The sequence below is a fragment of the Protopterus annectens genome, chromosome 4.part0, assembly GCF_019279795.1.
Source record: "Protopterus annectens isolate FY-2018-M chromosome 4.part0, PAN1.0, whole genome shotgun sequence".
NCBI classification, from domain to species: domain Eukaryota; kingdom Metazoa; phylum Chordata; order Ceratodontiformes; family Protopteridae; genus Protopterus; species Protopterus annectens.
In genome coordinates, this window is record NC_056733.1 from 45,916,552 (window position 1) to 45,937,889 (window position 21,338).

At 39.7% G+C, this 21,338-nt stretch overlaps 1 protein-coding gene across 1 annotated transcript in view; it reads right to left on the reverse strand.

Annotated features, from left to right (window-relative positions):
• RNF213 (ring finger protein 213) overlaps positions 1-21,338 on the reverse strand; it is a gene marked incomplete in the record, with an annotated part of 2,890,576 nt that overhangs the window by 267,115 nt on the left and 2,602,123 nt on the right. Inside the window, 1 exon segment of the mRNA XM_044069632.1 lies at positions 18,744-18,995. Within this exon segment, the coding sequence (XP_043925567.1) occupies positions 18,744-18,995 (252 nt within the window).

Genomic DNA, 21,338 nt, shown 5'->3' on the forward strand with positions numbered 1-21,338 from the left:
CTGTAATACTCCCCTTCAAAAAATATAAAATTGTTCTTTAAAACCAAATCCATTAAAATTAGGACCATCCGAAATTCATTGAAGGAGATGTCTCTGAAGTCAGCTAAAGTTTCCTCAAACCTATATCATGTGGTATACATCTGAACAAGTCAATTACTTCCAAAGTGATAAAACATAAATTATCAGAATACAATGTGTCATTCAACCTTCTTAAAAAGTCCAAAGAATCATTTAAAATGTTGTCATTGCCCATAACCATTTTTTTAACTTTATGATCTACATATTTGGTTAAAGGTGCTATGTTTCAATGTAGTAAACCAGTTATTTATTAGAGTTTTAGGTTGGAAAAGGAGCTTTAAAATTGACTGTATTAATTGGAAGCTGAATTTTACTGGTTATTTGTGTTAATGTCAGGTATTTAAACTGTTTCTAGGAGTTAGTATGCTCATCTGATGAAGTTACAAGATGAAACGTGGAACAGTGTGTATATAGCGTTTATGTGCTGGTTTCGTTCCTGTATTCAAAATAAAGACTCTGGTTTGTGAATAGCTGGTATCCGGTGCCTATTTGCAAGTTTAAATATCAACCTTTGTGGAGGGAGAGAATATAAGCTTTTTTTCAGATAGTGGGAAGATAGGATTCTTGGAGGGATCTATTGTTAAGTATGCAGATTGGATAGGCAACGGCTCTAGCTGACATTTGGAGGTATACTGGGGATAAATCATTTGGGGCAGTGGAGCCAGGTTTCAGTTTTAGGAAAAGTTTAGTTATAGTGGAGATGGATATAGGGGAGAAAGAGAAGGAGGGAAGGGGAGGGGGTGGCCGTATCCTGAGAGGAGTGTGTTAGTGGAACGAGGTTAGTGTTGAAGGTAGTTTGGGGGAAGGTGGTGTAAGTTTGGCTATAGTTTCGATGAAATGTGAGTTAAGGAGAGTAGCTATGTCATGGGCGTTTTTCTCAGGGAATGGGCAACAGTCGGTTTTGGTGCCAGGGTTGATTATAGGTGAGATAGAGTTCCAGAACGTCTTTGGATTTTGTTTGTGATCTTTTTGGAGGTTTAAGCAATATTCTCTTTGGTCAAATAACCAGTAAAATTCAGCTTCCAATTAACTTCATTACGAAATTGTGTAAATTCTATGAGATCAGTGGGATTCTTAGACCTTTGCCATTTTTTTTCCATATATTGTCCCTTGCAGTCATGATTTGCTTGGTGGTTTTAGAAAGCCATATGGCATGCTTAGTTTTTACCCTTTTTATTCTTACAGGGACTAATTTAAGATATTGAGGAATGTAGAGTTGAAGAACTCAACAGCCTTGTCAAGGGGCAGAAATTTTAGTATTTTCCAATTGATGTTGCTTAGGATATCATTAAAAGTTGAAGGATTAAACTTGCTTAGGTTTCTGCTTTGTTTATATTGGTTATGGGAAGGTACTGCATTGGTTTTGCAAAGTATACAGGCTGGTAGGTGATCACTAATGCTGGAAGGAAGTATCCCTGCTGCAGAAATTTTACTTGTGTCTGACACTAGCATCCAGTCAAGAATGAACCGGAGTCTTTATTTCTATTGGGTCGGGTTATATTTGTTATTAGTCATGTAAAGTTGAATAGGTTGATGTTAGATGATTGAAAATGATCTGAGAAATCATTCCATTTTATGTTTGCATCACCTAGGATGACTGTTTCACTATTTATGTTACTTTATAGCCAAGATAGAATATCTTCTAAGATGGGAATGTTGTTGCCTGGGTGGATGTATAGGACTGCAAAACAAAGTTACTTTCTTCATTCAGTTTGAGGAGATATACAAGTAGTTCGGCCGAGGAAAACTAGGGAATAGGATTGTAGTACAGGACTAAGGTGAAGGTGCTGGGAAAGAGTATAACAATGCCGCCTCCTTTTTTCCAGGGTCTGTATGCTCACAGGCAGGCATACCCGGGGGGGGGGGGGGGGGGATTCTGAGTTCTTTATATAGGGTTTCAGCCAAGATTAGAAGACAATGTTTGAAGTTCAGAAATTCTTCTGTCTGAGGTAATGGTCACTAGAAAGATTATTTTTAAAATCAGGAATTTAAGATCACATTTTGCTGCTGGTTCAAAGAGGGAATGAATTAAGGCCTGTAGTACTAAATTCAAGTCACATGGAGGAGTAGAGTCTTTATAAGGTGGTCTCAACAGAAGAGTGCCTCTCAAGAAGGCCTTACAAAGCTTAGATGAAGCAAGAATTCTCATATCCAGTATGGAAGATTTCTGCCAAATGAGCTCTAATGGTCAAGGAGCTAGCTCCTTAATTGCAAATTACTGCCAAAAACTCAAGGACACTTTGCACAGGGGCTGAGAAAGGGTCACTATGTTTCTGATGCACCCAAAAAACGAACCTCTTCCATTTACTTCTGTAAAGTTTCCTCATTGAAACTTTACAGGAAGACGAAAGTATATGATGAACAGGGGATGAGAGCTTAGTTTGGCTATTAACGGAAGTGGAGAAACTAATCCGTCAGCTGTAGGCTTGAAAAATCCGGTGAACAATGCCTGTTAGGTGAGACAGGAGGTCTGGAATCAGAATCAGAATCCAAGCTGGGTAAAGTAAAGGAGGCCAAAGAAAGGGTTACCAAATCTGTCAAGGCCAGTAAGGTGCAATGAGGATGACTTTGCTCTTCAACCTGGCAGCTTTCTGCAGAAATTTGGGGATCAAAGGAGTTGGGGAATAAGCAAATTGGAGACTGGAGGGGGGGGGGGGGATTGTGAATCAGAGCATCCCTCAGTGATTCCACAGAGGGGGATCAGGGCAAAGAAGCTGCTGCACTTGTTTTCAGAAGAAGCAAAAGGACTGCGGCAAGACTGGCCTCATTGACGGAAAATTATTTCTGTCATTTTCATGTTGAGAGACCACTTGTATGGTAGTAGAATGGACCTGTTCAATTTGTCTGCTATCATGTTGGACTTCCCCGAAATGTGTGTTGCTATCAGAAGGTGGTTGGATGAGATCGCCAACTGCCACACTCTCAGGGCATCTAGACACACAGGGTAAGACCTGGTTCCTCCTTGTTTGTATGTACCAAACTTCTGTTTGAATCGCATTTGTCCTGCAACACTAAGAGCACTGCTCTGATTTCCAGGACATTGATATGCATATTGGCCTCTTTGGGAGACCAAGTACTTTGGTCTGTTTTCCCCAGAAGTGTCTCCCCCACCAAATCTGGGATGTGTTCATGGTCACTATGGCCTTGGGTTGACGGAGAATGAAAGGACGACCTTGTAGAATGTGATCTGATCAAATCTGCCACCAAAGGTATTTCTTGCATGCCTGATTCTTATTTGTGCCGACATCCACTGAAGAATTCTCATACAAAATCTTGTTAGGACAACTAAAATTATGGCAGCTGACATTGACCCCAAGGCTTGAAGAATCAACCAGGCTAAAATTCTGGTACTATTTTCCTGACCTATAATCTGATAGTTTGCACTCTTGCTAGAGGAAGAGAAGCTGTTACTCATACTGTGTTGAAAACTGTTTCTAAAATCTCCAGTATCTGAGAAGGTTCCAACTGAGATTTGCTTTAATTCATGGTGATTCCTAAAAGGGAACAAGTTTGGAGTATTTGATCTCTCACTTTTATGAAGAGGTTGCCTGGTCGGGACAGTGAAGAGCCAGTCATTTAGATATGGAAACACCCAGCACACCTGCAGTCTCAAGTAAGTTGCTACCACTGCCATGCATATGGTGAACACCCTGGGGGGTTGTGGTGAGACCAAAGGGCAGGGCTCTGAACTGATAATGACTGGCTCCCAGCCAGAAGCATAAGTACCTTCTGGACTATCTGTTCATTTTTATGTGTTAGTATGTATCTTGAAGGTCAATCGAGCAGATACAGTCATCCTTGCCCATAAAGGGCAAAATGGACTGAACAATGATCATCCAAAACTTTGCATGTTGAATTATGTGTTCACATTGCTGAGATCCAAAATTGATATCCAGTCACCAGTTTTCTTTGGCACTAAAAAGAATCTTGAGTAATTTTTGGATTCTACCTGGTCTAGGGACCTCTTGCATAACTCTTTTTTTAGCAGCTGTTGTATTTCTAGTGCTGCTGTTTTTCTCTGACTGGTAGGAACATCAGGAAACTTGTTTGAAGGTGCAGGTGGAACAGAAAAGCGAATTATATAATCTCTCGAAATGATCCTCTGCACATTTGTGATGTCTAGCCAGGCTGTCTAGCGGAGGGATAAATGACCCCCTGATTACTTACAGAAGTGCAGAACTAGGCCTCCTTTCAGGAGTGCTGATAGGGTCTGTCAGTTTCTAGACCCTTGGTTTTGCAGGCCACCTCTGCTGCTTGAGTGGTGTCTTCCAACTGAGACCCCCCCTTTGTCTTTCAGGGAACTATCTCCACACAGATCTCAGAAAGGGCCCTGAGACTTTTTGACCCACATTTTTTGTCCTCCTTGTTGGTTTCTAGAGAAGGTCCTTAGAGGGGTCAAAAAAGTACTCCCACAGTAGAGAGTAGACAGTAGAGTGTATCTTTCCATATTTTTCACACCTGGAGAGTGTGCCCTTCACTTTGGGGCCAAATAAGGATGTTCTGTCAAAGAGGGCATTGATGAAAGAGGACTTGAAGGGCTCCACAAAATCATACAAGCACATCCATGCATGACTCCTAATGGAAATGCCTGAACCTGCTGCCCTTGAGGTACCCTCAACTGCAGGAGAGAGAAGCTTCGTGGATGAGTTTGAACTAGACTGTAGGGCTGCCAATTGTAAGGCCACGGAACTACTAAAAAAACAAAAAAGTATCAAAACTAACACAGCTGAAGGTGAAACAAAAAACTAACGCATTAAAGTTTTTTGTTTTACCTTCAGCTGTGTTAGTTTTGGTACTTTTTTGTTTTTTTTAGTAGTTTCTTGTTATTGTACCATTCTATTTTTATTATCAGCCCACTTTTTACACTGAAAGGCCAAGGAAGCCTGACTCTCAGGAGTAGTGATACCTGAAAGAGATTTTGACAGTTCTTTTATGAAATTTCTTTGTAACCTAGTGAAATGTGCCAGCCAGTTCAGTGACTTAAGAACGAAGATCGCTGATGTGCAGGCATGCTTACCAAATCTGTCCAAAGCCCTAGATTCTCTGTTAGGGGGATGGACAGTGGGACTTTGTTCCACAAGTTTCTTCTTATTGGCTGCTGCTACGACCATAAAATCCACAGGTACTTCCTTACTCTAACTCCCTTCCTGCAGGTGGTGCCAGAATCTGATCTGGTCTCTTGGGGATAGGTTCAACTAAGTGAGGCTCCTTCCACCCCCCTTAGAGATCAAATTAATGAGCTCATCAGCAGGCAGAGTTACCGGAAGGTAGACGGGCCAGATCCAAATGCCTCCAGGAATAGAGTCTTCCAGAGAAGGACTGTGGGAGAAACAACTACCCCTTTGTTTAAGGATCTTTAGGATGACTCCAAATGAGATGTCTTTGGGTGGTGATCTTGGGATCCTTCCCCTTTGTCGAAATTGGTATCTTCAGTGACAGATTCCTGTGGGGAATCTTAAGTGCCTCCTTTTGCACTTTCTCTTCCGAGGTACGTCTTTGATGGGATGCTCCAGAGAAGTATCAGAAGAAATGGTGACACCCTGCTGGGGAGACTGGAGCGTTTGGGCTGGCTGTTCCTGTGAAGTCGAATGTTGAGGCTCAAGGCGCAGCGATACATCAGATCCTGAAGGGAGATCTGAGGGAGGAGAGACCGTCCATCCTGCTGAAGCAGAGAAAACTCTCTCCACCACCTCAAAAGCAGAACATCCCAGGAAGAATGTAGCTGATGGAGCCATCATTTCCATCTGCCCCTAGGGCATTCCACCGGAGGCAGATGTTAGAGCCGAGCTGTCCAGTGCTGAGGTTCCAAGGGGCAGAGACGGTTCTGACAACTTCAGAGTTGACTCCAACACATCGGTTCCAAGAGGGATGTTATGGCTCCAAGAGTCATCCAGCGCTGAACTCTTCATAGCCAGAGCACTCAGAGAAACCCTTGGATAAAAATTTCTTCACATCTGTCTCAGACGGACTCAGCAAACTCAGATCCAAGGGCTCTGAAACAGACTGCCAGATCACAGAAGGAGCTGACAGTGGAGGTGTAGGGCAAACCAAGGCTTCCTGACCTGAAGGGGTAGGAGCCAGGAGAACCCCCATCTTTATTTGCGATGAGAGAAATTTCATCATCCTATCCAAGTCAGCTTCAGTGAGATTCCTAGAAGAATGAGAGGAGGCTACAGAAGGAGGTTTTGACTGCTTTCTTTCCAAAAACTGGAGATGAAATGCTAGACAGCACCGGGTCAGTGTTGGTGAATATTGAGTTCTCAGAAGAAACCTTGGATCTAACAAACTTGGATCCGAAGAAGTTTTTGGTGATCTGGGAACCGGCTTTGAAATGAAAGCCTTTGGATCCATCCTATGCCTCTTTTTAGGAGGTTCTGTCAATGACTAGTGGAATATTCAGATGGTTTCTGAGACTTTTTTGAAGTCTCTTTGGAAATAGTTTTAGGGGGTTTAGCCCATGTAATTGCTTCTGAAGAAGCAAAAGTTAACAAAATGTTCAATATGAGCTTATTCTTACAATCCGCCATAGCTCGTGGGTTGAAATTATTGCCAATAGAACAATCTATGTTCAGGTGGTCTGGGCCCAGGCAATACACACAACTCATATGCGTCTGGGAGTGGAAGCTTATGACCACATTTTCACACTTCTTAAACCCAGAATAGCTTTTTTCAGACATCTTCGAAAAAGGAGAAGAAAAATAAATAAAAAGGATTTTTTTTAAACTAAGAACAAGGATAGGGGGAGGAAAACAGCACCAACAATGTTAAGCAAGAGTACAATGAAAGGTGTAACGAAAAGGTTAAACAGAGAAAGTTAACAGGGAAAATAAAAAAGGAAATATTTATGAAAATCCAGCAAAGGTATATATAAGGGATACACTACGTGTAAGAAAATATATTTATATATATTATATATATATATATATATATGGAAAATGATCAAGAAAAATACACTTATCTTAAAATAAGCTGGACAGCTCAAATGATCTTATCTATTTCGTGAAAGTGGCAAATGAAATCTGAAGTATGCTAGGGTTGGTGCATTATGGGTAGGGAGTAGCCCAAGAGCTTTTTGGTGGGCACGAGCTATAGTAACAGCCGACTTGGATCCGAAGTTCGGATATGAACCCAATAGTCGAAGAATGAATTAAAACTGATAACATTAGATCATAGGTTTTGCAGTTACTCAAATTTTTGAGCTGGCATGAGCCTTTCATCAGGAGTTGTCAAGTTACTGATGTTAGATACAGTGGTTAGATATCCACTTGTGTCTACAAAAGCAAGTACATCATTTATTGCAAATTAGCTAATAAAGAAAATCTGAAAAATACTACTGTGAAAAAATGCTTATATTGCCCAGTGTGCCCTGTCTCCTTATATCACCTTAAAATATTTATCTTCTTCCATTGGATTTCATTTAACTCTTTCCATCCCTCTCCATGCTGGAAGGGTTTATCTTTACTATCAATTTCTCTTCTAAACCAAATTTCCAGAGAAAGAGTAAGAACCGTTACCAAATAAGAACCATCATTGATAATATTTAACTTATCTTTACCATACTGTTTTATAGGATACAGTACTGTCTTTAATTCAGCTCACTGGTCTGACATGTAACCTGATAACTTAATCACGCGAGTCTGTGCAAACTGTAAATTCTGCATAAAATGTACAAAGTCTTAAATCATTTATACATACACATTTGCAACTAGAACTGAACTGATCCGATTCTAGAGCTTACTTGTCTGTCCTTTCCAAGTATGTAGAGTTTCCTCATATAGTAAATTGCATTGCACTCTTTCCTTGCTTTAGATCTGAATTTGTAACTGCATTGAAAAAAATTCATACTGCATTATTTTCTTGCATGCGATCTGAACGTTTGACTGCAATGTCACTTTCAAAATGTGGCACTGACTTTAAATTCCGCATTTTGTAAAACAATTTAAAATCTGCAAATGTTCTGTTACACTCTCTATCAAGACATCATTTATACATTGCTACACTTACTTTATCACCATAATACAATGGTCTGAACCCTTGTGAGAATGAAGAAACAAAACTTTAGCAAAATTTTTATCTGCCAGGATCTGTTCATAGGTCACTAGGCTATTGGCCCTGGGGCCTTTATAAGACTGGCCATGTTATACCCTTGTTCCCTTACTGACCAAGCTGTATGGTCTATACTTGCAGCATGAGTCTATGATCAGCACCAAATGCCCTTATCCAAGAGGGACATAGGTGATACCCCTGGGGTAAATTTATGGTCTCCCATTCAGTTGGCTATGCTTAAATAGGGTCATTGAGGAGCTTGGTTTTACGTGAATTGAGGGTTTGTTCCAGAGGAGTGGCAGTTTCTGGGAGACATCTGTCTCTCCAACATGTCCTTTTCATATCACAGGCTAGGTTAAGAGTGAATCTTGTCCCATTTGACTTGTGGATGTGCAGCATTTCCATTAGGGCAAGGTCAGAGATTGCTCTGTAAGCCAAGCACAAGTCACCTTTCAGTAACCTAGAAGATACAGAGTACAGTGACAGGGCCTTCATTCTGTTCATGTAGGTTATGTGTTGAAGGCCATGAATTTTCTTGGCAGGAAACCTTTGAGGTCTCTCCAGCTGCTGCAGGTGTCTAGTGAGATACATACAGAAGGCAGCGTTGTACTCTATTAGTGGTCTGATGAGGGATGAGTACAGGGAGTTATAACATCCTTAGCTCTGGATGTGATGCCCTTACTCATGAGATATGCAACACAGAAGGCATTCAGTACCACAGTGGACACATGGTGATCAACGTTAAGGTTGCTATCAACCCGTCTTCCTAAAGGGCTTGAGCTAAGGGGGGTACTGTTAATATTGTAATTTGCAGGGACTTCTCCTTTGCTGAAACAGATAACACTTTTTTTGCATTTAGTTTAAGTCCGTGGCTTTGGCACCAGTCATTTGTTTGTTTAAGCCCTTTTTGTAGTACGCCAACTTCATTGGGGGGTACAGTTTGCAGTCTTTGGCAAGCTTGGTAAGCCACAGGCCATCTATTTTCACCTGGACTTCTGAGAAACAGATTCCAAACAGTAGTGGGCCCAGCACAGATCCTTCTGGTACACCACTGGTAACTGGTCTGCTGGTAGAGGTGGAATCCCCAACTTTGACTGCATACATTCTTTTGGTGAGCCAGTTGGCTACCCATCTAGTGACATATGAGATAATTTCAAGCTCGGTGAGCCTCTCAATGATGCTTAGTGGGGAACTGTGTCAAAAGCGTTAGCCAAGTCAAGACAGGTTATATGTACTGTTTTCCCTTCTTCCTGGGCTTTGGTGACATTCTCAAAGAAGTCCACAGGGTTTAATAAGCATGATCTACCCTTGACAAAGCCAAATTGGGTCAGGTCAAGAGTTTGAAGGTCACCTATGTATTTGCTGATAAGGTCCATGATGATTCTCTCCATGGCCTTGCAGATAAGGCTGGTTAGGCTTATGGGGCTATAGTTCCCAGGGTCAGATGATGGACCCCTTTTTTGCAAGGGAATTACTGTTGCTGTTTTCCACTTTGCTGGGAAAAAGCCAGTATTTAGACTGCGGCTGAAGAGAGTACCAAGTGGTTATGCTAGGTCCTGTTTTAGACCATTTAGTAGGCAGCCTGGGATGTTATCTGGCCCCACAGAGGCTGTGTTTTGGCCACTGAGAGTGCAGTTATGACCTGCTCTTTGGAGATACTAAGTAGAGGACTGGTGACAGGTATGCTTTGGGGTATGTCTGGTGGGGACGGGGGTGAAGCTTGCACAAAATCTGTCTGCTAGCAGGTTGGGGATGTCCTCAGGGACAGTATGAGTTGTACCGTCCACCACTAGTTTGGCACAAAAGCTGGGCCTTTCCTTTTAGATTTCTGATGTAGCTAAACAATGCCTTGTGATTATCATTAACTAGGGATGCTAGTAATTGGCTTTAGAGGACTTTACAAGATATCTAATTTGCTTGTTCAAGCTGTGGAGGGTGTCCTTCCTCTGCTGAGTCAGTTCCCTCTTATTCTTAGTCATTAGTTTCTTCCTCTTGTATAACCCATTTATGTTTAATGTCCACCAGGGTAGCTTTCTTTTTTTTTTGTGGGGACCTTATTTTGATCAATTCAGGTACAGCCAAGTCTGTACATTTGTACAGGTGTTTATACAGTGCATTTGTGTACACCTCTGTATAGGAGTCATTGTTGACAGTGGTAGCAGGGGGTTTGAAACTATTTATGCCATTCCTTAGGAGGCTATAGTTTGCTTTGGAGAAATTTTTCATCCTTTTTGCTCTTGAGGGAGGTCAGATATGATAATTACTTTGAACAAGACTAATTTATGATCAGACCTTACCAGGGAGGGCAGCACACAGGGGGTAGTGCACAGACCCCCCCCTATGTCAGTGAGTAACAAGTCTAGGACTTTGACTTTCACTCCCCTTGTGGGGGTGCAGACTATCTGTTCCAGAGCATTTGTATTAGCAAAGTCTAGGAACCTTAGGGCAAACTTGTTTGTGCTCATATATAACTCCCAATCTATGAAAGAATAGTTGAAATCACCCATGACCAAGATGTTTGGCTGTATAGTGAGTGACTCAAGTAGGTCCAGGTAGGCAGAGTGGTTCTCATGGTTCATGGTGGGGAACTATAGTCAACAATGATACGGAAGGGAGTTTTACCTACAGTTTGTTGGACTTGGGGTAGCTCTAGGGAGTCGTACTGTTCGACTAGTCTTCAGGTGTATTTGTCTTTAATGAAGATGGCTACATCTCTGCCTTTGGTTCTTTCCTGCTTGTTTTGAGGTCTGAAAGTGTGGAAGGCATTGTAGCCCTGCATGGCCAGGGTGCTCTCTGCGGCCTTGAACCATGTCTCTGTGACTGCACAGACATCGGTATCTTCCAAGGCAAAGAGTGCCTACAGTGACTGCAGTTTTTGATTTAGACTCCTAGCATTAAGCAGTATAACATTAAGTTTATCTCTAGTGGATATTTTTATGTCAGAAATTTTGTTGTTATGACATTGTCTAAAAAGGCACTATGGGGGAAACAAGTACTTTTGCCATAAACCGAAAGCCAAGAGGCTACAGCTGAAGAACATCTCTGGCAAAGCAGTGTGGTCTGTTGACCATGTCTTCTCAAGTTAACAGATATTGTATCTCCTTGGACTGACACCAGAAGCTAAGCTAAATATTAAAGTCAATCATTTTTTGTTTGTATTGTGGCATCATCCTTGAAGAAGGGAGAATGCTGCTTAAGGCTAGGCTTATACCTGCCAGTGACACAATCTGAAAGCTCAAGTCATGTCTCTCTTCATATAGCCCAGTGAGGTACATCTCAAGTTTCACCCCCACGTGGACTATGATGGAGTCAAACTGGCACATGGTTGAGTGCCTGAGTGACTTGACAGATCCTGGCACCTGACAGGCAGCTAACTGTAACCCTCTCCTTATCTAGCCTGGTGACGGGAACATCCGTGTGTCTCATAATGGAGTCACCTATGGCTAATACATTAAGTTTTGTGGTATTATGCCTTATGGGCTTATTTACTGAGGCACTGGTGTGTGTGTGTGTGTGTGTGTGTGTGTGTGTGTGTGTATTATGTGTTATGGTTGTTTTTTGCACTGTGTGTGTAAATAGTTTTCTTTTGGGAGGCCTTTCATCTTTTGGTAAGTTACTAGTGAGTACCTCCTCATATGTGGGTTTATGTGTTGTGTTTTTATTTAGTGTGGGAAGTGTGTATGTGCTGACAACCTGTTTGGCATTCTATTTGTCCTTATTTGAGAGTCTTGTCTACAATTTCACACTGTACTGCATCCCTCACAAAGTATTTATTTGTTTCAGGAATAAATGTCTGTCAGTGTACATGAGATAATTGTGACATTGCCTCAGGATGCCCATGTCTATCAGGCTAGCAAGAGAGATGATGGAAAACTGCCTGTTCATGATAGCAGGCTCTTACTGTATGTTTTATTATGGAAGGGAATAGGTTAAACTGAGCTTCTAGGCTTTTGCGTCTATACAGGGCACTGCTAACTGCCGCTGACTGATGAGCAGTACTGTGTGAACACAAGGCGTGAACACTAGCCTTAAATATGAGCAAAGGGAAACAAGTTTTAAGCTAACTACCAATCAGGAAAGTGCACAATAAGCTTTTCATCGGCAGTGCCCAACTCAGATTGGTTAGATCGGCACACTTCTTCCACAAGGCTGCAGAAAAACACCTTCTTGATGTAGAATAGCTGGTTGGGAGCCCAAGTGTAGCAACACCACACAAACTACCTACAACAGCCCTACAATTAACAGATGCAATGTAATACAATGCAATTAAATACTTAACTTAAAGCAGTAGCAGACAGTGCAGATTATTTTGAAACTGCTGAAGTACAGTCATATTATATAAGAGAAGTGCAAAAAAATACTTGGGAGTCCTTTTGTGGGTTTCTCAGCAGAGATAGGGTAGGTAAACACCAACTGCCACTAGAAGAATAATCCTAGTCCTCCTAATGTAAAAGCACAGTAAAGGAGTGTCCAGAGTGAAATGTTACCACAAACAAACTATACGAAATGCTAAAACAAACAAAGTTATGGATACATCAGTGTACTTTAAACAGCTTATGAAAGTGCAATTATTCAATAAAAGTACTTTGCTTTGTAAAAATGAGCCAAGAGCCACTCAATTGTACAGAATTTATAAAGGTAGTAAAAACAAAATATAAATATGCTGATTAATAAGCCCTCCAGCAAATAAAACTAAATGCAGAAATAAATCCACTGACCTCAAGTGCTTGCTAAAGTGAAAATATACACAGTTTTATCCAACAGCTAGCTAGATAATGAATTCAGAGAAAGTAAATCAGTAGAAGAGACAAATAAGAGCAAAATGCACTTCTTCAATATAAGCACAAGGAAAGGCAAATTAAATAATTCAATACAGCAACAGCAATATAGAAAGGGAGGAGCTTATTAAGCTCAATTTACAGTAGGGGTGGGCAGCTTAAAATCACCAAGTTTAAAAAGCAGATCAACAAAGGTGAGGATGGGAAAAACTAGCATGGAATCACCACCAGTGGTTTAGTTTATGCAGGCTTGAAATCTTTTTAGAAAAAAGAAAGGCCCAGAAATTCAATGTGTATTTAAATATCACTCGAGACAATTAACCACTGAAAAAACATGCAAAATATACAGCCTATATAACTTAAGTGTCAGTCTCTCACACTGAATAAAAACATCAGCCAAGCAGATTTCTTAGAAGAGAAAAGTGGTCTGTACAATTAAATAAGTGCAAAAAAACATTGAATAATCTAAAAAAGGCTTAGGCACACCCAGCAGGGCATACAGTAGTCGATGGATACATACACACACACATATATATATGTTTATGAATACATATACACAAACACACACACACATATATATATGTATATATATAAATATATATATATATATATATCCAATAAGGAGAAGGTTACTCTTACAAAAGCAACAAAGACCTCAGACCAAAGGCAAAAAAGCACCTCAGACTAAAGCTGGAATCAAATCAGTTGTGTCCACAGGAGTCATGTTTTGGGCCAAGGTAGAAAAAACACTAGAATCTGAATATCCAGAGACCTTGAGTAAAAAGGTGGAAGACATTAGGTCTATCTGTACAAATAGTGTAGAAAACATGGAGAACTGAACTAAAACTAAAAAACAGCAGTAACTTGCTCTCTAGAGGATACAAGAGTTAAAGGCAATCTGAATGGGACAAGGCGCACAAAGTTCAGAGAGGAAGGGTGTTCTAGACTGCATGGCATTAGAATATCCAGGGGTGGCAAATGTGTTTATTTTTATTATTTATTTAGTTTGATCTTCATTGGTAGAATGTTGCTCCATCTGGATCCCTTTCAGCTTCAACCTGAGGAGAATCACAAATGAATACAACAATAACAGTTCTAATACTTTTTTGCAGAAATAGTTAAACAATGTTTAACAAAATATAAAGCCAAGGAGGTAACTACATTTATACATTTATACAATGACAGGGATTTATAAAAAAAAAAAAAACCCTAAAGGCAGGCAACTCCCCCCCCCCCCCCCCCAAAGTAAGATTATTTCTCCAATTCATGTTGCTTTTGGCTTGCTGTGGTTGAGAATATGTTTCCCATTACTTGAGAGGAATGGGAAACACATGCCCTTTTATTGCAGAAGACAGTAAAAAAGATGAAAGTGGTGACTGAAGAGCTTAAGGATGAAAGAAAGGAGAAAGTAAGTACATCTATGGAGTAAAAGTACTTTCTTCAAGCAGGGCCAGTTTTTGGCACATAGCCAGCTGAGATTGGTTATGATTAATATAAACCTGAAAATGATTTGTGAGACATGGACTGTATTTATGTTATTTACTTTTCTTTTGTCGAATGGGTAAAGTGAATTAATCCATGGACCCTTTTCAGCCATGGCTCAGTTGCTATTGCACAATTTGTTGCAGAGCTATCAGTTAAATTATAAACACAATTTTGAAAATACTGTGACTTTGTAAGAAAGGTTATGCAAAAGCATAGTGTTACATAGTTGCAGAGACTGAATGTCCAATTCATAGGAGTAATACAGTTCTGCATACTTGTTCATTGCATGTTTCCATGGATGCATAGCTGAGGAAGACTGCATCTCTCCTTAATAGGGAGAACAGTTGATATTAAAATGTTCGTGGCTCTTCTACTGTTATATGTATTTAGGCATACCCTCATCATTACTAATAGACACCTATTAAAATCTCTAAGTTAACATCATAATTTACCTGGAACAGTAGGAGGATGACAGTTAAAATGTGTGAGAATATGAACCCTTCTCATTTAGGGTTAGGGATCCTTCACTGAGGACTAGTTGCAGCAGCTTTTACCTAATGCAGTTATTTTCAAGCAGCAAGTAACATTTCCTTATTTGAGCACACCTTGAACATAATATCATAAATGCTGAATGCCCTGGACTCTAGCTTAATTTAGCAAATGTCCATCCAAGCACGTAAAGTACTAGTATCCTACTGAAGTTACATCTAAGGCCTTCTATAAACAAAATGAGGCCTATCCATAAACACGGGCATGGGGCTCACTGATCTAGTTATGGGACTTTGAAGTAGTACTGGTTGATGTGGTGCTATTCCAAGAAAGGCTTTAGATGGGAAATGGAGTACAGTAAACTCCCAGTTAACCAGAACTGGCACTCTCAAGTAACCGGGGGAAAAAAAAAAAAAAATTGAAGAAATACAGTACATTATGAACAATTCAATTCAATTTTCATGTGTTGCACTTTCTGTACCCCCCCCAAGCCAGGCTTTTAATTACTGTATTTCAATATTAAAATCAAATCAATATAGAGTTTATGGTATGTATAATGTAGGGTACAGTATTAGTCAGGCCTATTTTTAATAGCAAGTCTCAAGCAACCAGAAACTACAGTTATCCGGCATCTACCAATCCCCATGGGTGCTGGTTAACTGAGAGCTTACTGTATTAATTGTATACAATATTATGCAAGAATTGGTGTCAAGGAAGTTTTTGCTTCCTTTCAATTTACACACGATAAGTGAGGTTTTCCAATTAATCTATGTGGCAATACTTAAGGATGAGGCATTACTTTATGTGGTCTAATTCACAAAGACATTACAACTTGAACTTTTTTTTTCCTTTAGGCAGTTTGAGGTTGACCACCACCTAAGAAAGTAGGTTCTGTTCAGATTAAAGCTGGATATAAGAGCTATACTTAAGACAACAATTACAGACACTAAGAACAAAATTAGTGAGTAACTTTTCTTAAGTTTCCTGGGAGTCACATAAACAGGGCACTGACCAGATGTTTAGAATGACAGCGAAGCTTTTAGGGTCAATAGCAATGCAAATGAGAATAGCTTTGTTTTGGTGTCATGATTAGTATTCACCATCCTTAAGCATGCAGGAAAATTTCAGATAAGAACAAATCTGTACACAGTCTAACAATATGAATATGAATACAATAAAGTTAGCAAGTCTGACATCTTCCCCTGGTTTCATAACATTCAAATTTCATTTAGTTCTTCCAAGGATAACAGAAAAATATTCCTCATTTAACATAAATTTTATCTTAATATACTGACACGAGAGATCTGTTGAGGTTTCCGTTTGCCTTTCTGCTTGCCTTTAGAGTTTACTGCCCCCTCATTTCTCTGTTATTTCATGTGGCCCTTGCCAAGTAGCAGGGACCTTATTCTTCACTATAGGATAACAGCAGAACTTGGTTACTGGACTGGAACACCTCCTCTTCAGCATTCCCATTGTGGCCATCCTTCTGAACTTCCATAACCATTGCCATTCTTTCTTGCATCCCAAAAATGTATCTTTTGACACTTCAGAAAGTGGTTTCCTCCTGTTCTGTATTTCTTTTGCCAAGTACAATGAAACCTTAAGGTGTCTTTCATAGAGCAACTGAAATGCTCAAATGCAATAAGCCAATAAAGACTGGGGTACATTCCTGGTGACAATTAGCTACGGCAGTAAGACAACTCAATTTTTCCAGTGCTTATCAACTATCTTCATCAGTACATTCCTCATGGTTTTACTGAATGAGTCTACCAACCCATCGATTTATTGATGCACTTAGGTTCTCAAAACCCTAAGAAATGGATCACCAGTCACTGGAAGGGGCACCAGGACCATTTATTGTGGTCTAGACAGATAAAACTCTAACTGTGGCTTACAAATAACCAGGGATTGACTACAGCCTCATGTATCTGAGAAGGCAGGGAGGGAGGACATGTGTGCCCATCCTGGAAGGTGAATATGGTGGTCACAGCTCACAGCAACTGCATGGCTAAGTGGGAAAGATCGCCAAGACGGTTGGACTGTGCTTGGGTCTGCAGGCCAGGCACACCCTCAAAGGTCTTGCTTCACTGCCCCTCAGTCTAACTAAGCAATGTCAGCATGCTGGGGAGGCATGCTTAGAAAATCCCAACTTAGTCATAGTAAAATAGCCTTGTCTTTCTTCCTGTTTTCCACAATCACCCTCTTAGGACTTATGTTAGTCTTCTCCACTCCTAACTGATCTAAGTTATCTGCAGGCCAGCTTCAGCACTGTGTTTTGCAAAGCATGTGTTACTATATCTTACCCTTTCTTATCAACCCAATAAATAAGACTATAATTGACCTCAAAAGGAGAAAAGTAAGTTGCTGGTCTGGAAACACTCAGACCCCATCTTAAAGGAGGATCCTCCCCATATCTCTGTTATGGTTATCTTTACTAAGTTCCTGAGGACAAGGTTGCTGGACAAATACTGTCCTTCTCTGAAGTTGTCTTATACAGGAAAGGTAGTTCCTTCAATCTCGTATTAATGAAGGATGGTATGCATCCTGGAAAGATTCAATAATTTTACCATTTTCTGCTGACATTTTAAGCTTACCTGCAGTTGACCTTCCAAATACGTTTTTTAACACAGGCACATCGATTATTTGCATTGCACTGCTTTCTGGTAATTTCTGAGACCATAATAATATCTTCTTATGAGTATGCACTAAGCATGCTATCCATCACATTGCAGGAACATATGTACACACAAAGTGGCTAATACAAGTCCAAGCAAGACCAGTTCACCAACCTAGTTAAATGCATTCCACTAAAAAAATGGGGACTAGATAGCTGTATATATTTTAAAATGTTTCTGCAGTTTAATACATACTATGTATATGTATTTCATGGAGTCTGGCACACTTTTTAAAGTATCAAAACCTGCTGTAACACGCCTTGTATGAAACCACTCAGGTCAGGTAAGTCACAGGTCTGTCAATATAACAAAAGTATAAGCCTTCTTTCCAAATCTCTCCAGCAACCTTGCCTCCATTTCAAAAGGTAGTGTACCCACAGGCAAAGATTTCCTAGCAGCACAAAATGGAGCAAAGCAAAATCTGTAGGGCCCATCATCAAATTATATACAGAGCTAACCTCTCCTCTATCAGCAGCCTTCTGTGCTGGAGTCAGTGTGTCTGGGTGTAGATTATTAAGTTTTAATAATGGCCATAAAACAGGATATGTAAGGTGGTAAAGACAACTGTTAAGATTTACTGTTAGTTCTACACAGTAACACTCACTGAAGAATACAGCATGGTGCGCCTGCTTTCTTCACCTTCTGCTCTTAGCAAAAAGTTTAGGTTAAAAATGCAACTCTAAAAACTGTAATGCAAAAAAAGAGTTCAAAATGACAAAAACGGTTGAAACAGTTTGAAAATATAGTAAATAAAACTAAAATATAGTAAATAAAACTAAGTGTAACATGACGTGTCACAATGACTGCACAGCCAGCAGGAAGGAAATGACAGAAAGTGGAGCTGGAACTCCCAATGGGCGCTCCATCATTAGTAATGTTGGAAAGCGTGTAAAAGAATAGGCCAGTCCATGTGATTAGTTTTAAGAATTCACTAGGTAGGCACCTAATGGTATGAGCCCTCTATGAACACAGGTAACTTCTGACTTTGAATGCCTTAAGTAGCTACATCTTATTTTTATAATGATTTTTCTTCTCATCCCTTTTATGCCTCCCATTTTCTACTCTATAAGGGAGCCCTGCAATATCAGTGATGCACAGTTAATCAAGGTGAACTAATTAATGGCACAACTGGACAAAACCCACTTGATTAAGAAAGCAGCAGCACCTTTAACAGACTAGTGTGTCGACTTACCTTTTGCAAGAACTTCCACAAAACAGGTACAGTGTCCTTCCCTTCCTTCTGTTCCACAAGATGTGCCAAGTATTCAAGAGAAATCCTCTCCCTGCAGCTCCAAACTGTGTTGCAGTGCAATGCACTTTGCTGGGGCAGGTTTGACAGGAATGTTTTGGGGTCTCCGTATACAATTTTTACTACAGGATTTGTGCTGATTCGCTGATCCTGGGTAATCTGCATATTCACATGCATTAGATTTCTGTCCAAATCCTGTTGGAAGATAAGACTGATGATTACAAATGCGATGCTCACATCAGTGGCATATTTTTAACTGTTAATGCTACACCTGTCTTTTAAACTCAAAATGCAGTTTAACTTGCAGAAATTATCTGAACTAATTCTGCAGTCTTAAAAAACAAAAGGGTGTGTGAATACCAGACTAAAAAAAATGTCAGTGCAAATGGTGAAAACTGTTTTATTAAAATTTACTGCTTTCATCCTCTTATGACAATTATTTCATCAGAACTGAAAAGTATATGAAAAAGACATGGTTTAAAAGAACAAGACAAGAGTTACATGACAATGAACTATCCAATTCGTAAAATGTCTAATGTATAAATTCCATAAAATATATACTACAAGTGTGCAAATGCAATGTATGATCAACTGTGTCAAATGCTTTTCTCAAGTTTAGAAATATGGTTCCAGTAACTTAGCCTTGTTCCACATTGTTCCACATGTGTTCACTAGGCTGGTAAATAGCAGTAACAGTAGTAATAGCACTTTAGTTTGGGCAAAAGCTGTGCTGTTACAAAGAAGTCTGTAACTTTTATTGGATTCCAGTATTTGTCCACAGATCAGTTTCACTAGAATTTTCAGTAGGTATAGAGTAGATAGAGAGATACATTATGCTAAAAGTTATCTCCACCACTAGGTGCAGTGGCAGGGTGAGAGAGTCTTTAAGAATTTTGGCAGGGTTAGATTAAACAGGAAAGCCAATGGTTTAGTTAATATTTTGCTGCCTAATCTGTTAGGGTGGATTGTACAAAAATACAGTTGTAAGTGCAGTCAGTGTGCTGTAGACATTTTTGCACTTGGGTTTATAATGACATAAAAGTGAAATTGGGACACTGGAACAAAAGGAGGATTACAAACATACCTCTGAACGCAATAATCTGGATAAAGCCTAAGATAATGGTGAGACAAAGGCCCAGATTTTAAATGTTTCTCTTATAAACTTAAAAAGTTGTAAGAACAACAGGATTTGTATTAGTGTGCATTTTCTGAAGGATATGAAGTCTAAAACGTAAATGTATGTTATTTAGTGATTTCAGTCCTCAGCGATTTGCTAGAAAATCTAATTTTATGAAGAACAAACCAAACATATGAGGCATAAATCTGTACATTTGAGAGGCATGATTACAAATGTTATTTTTAAGTTCTGTAAGAAGTGAAGTAGACAGTTTGCAACCACCTCCAGATTTAGGGTAAACATAATGTGGTTATTTTTTTTTCTTGATAGTTTTTCCAAATACTTATGTTTGTCAGGGTTAGCAGTTTGAAGCTTTTGACAGCAGTCAACTGTGGCTCAATTTGTTGCCAACTGAGTTTGTGGTTTTAGTCTGGAGTGTGTTGAATATTTGTCTGAACTGGTGGCATCTTTTTTCCATTCAAGCCATACATTATCTCCACGTTTAATAAGCAATCGATATCCTCATTAAAACAAAGATTTGTGGTACCTTCCTGTATAGGGATAAAAAACACAAATACAGGATCAGTACAGCTATAGAATGTGCTCCAATGTAGCCTACTGTGTTCAAAAAGAATGTCTGTGGAGCTGTTATGGAAAGTTCTGCACTGTACAGTTTAGGATGGAGTTTTCTTGTGCCTAAGTGACCAAGATATTTAGATTGGACAGTATTCACTTACAGTGTTCAGAACTTGACATAATTAATCAGACATACTAGGTAGAAGAACATCAAGTAGTGTGATTTTTAGAGCAGAAGAGCTTGGCCTGATAACTTCAGTGACAAGCTGAGTAAAATTAAAAGGTATTGGCTAGCCTCTGTAGCTGACATTTACAAGGACATAACCAGTACTGGTTTAGATCACACAATATAAGAAGTTTATAATGTTTGGTATAGTCATCAATGTCTTAATGAAGAAAGAAGAGATGTAAACATCAGCAAGTGATATTACCACTGCGCAGTATTTACAAAATAAACCAGTTAAATAATTGTTACACTGTCCTGTAACAACTGGCCAATATGGTTTTGCCCATTAAAATAAGAGAATTGTGAGCATCACTTTTCACAAGTAACAACTTTCCTCCTTGGTGACTGCTGGGTCTGTTGTACGTGAAAAGAATATAACTGGGGGAAAATATATTGCATGCATCTTTTAACTATGAATCAGCTACAAATAGCAATTTCAAAGGCTGCTGGGTGGACAGCAGCTCGAGTTGAGGCCATTTGTTATGGATGCTGCAAAGATTCTTACAACTTATTGTAAGAATTTATGTAGAAATTGGTGGGGAAGTAATTGAAAAGATGGGCTGAGATTAAAATGATTGTTGCCAGACTGCAGGAAGAGTAATGATGTTAGTATGCTAAA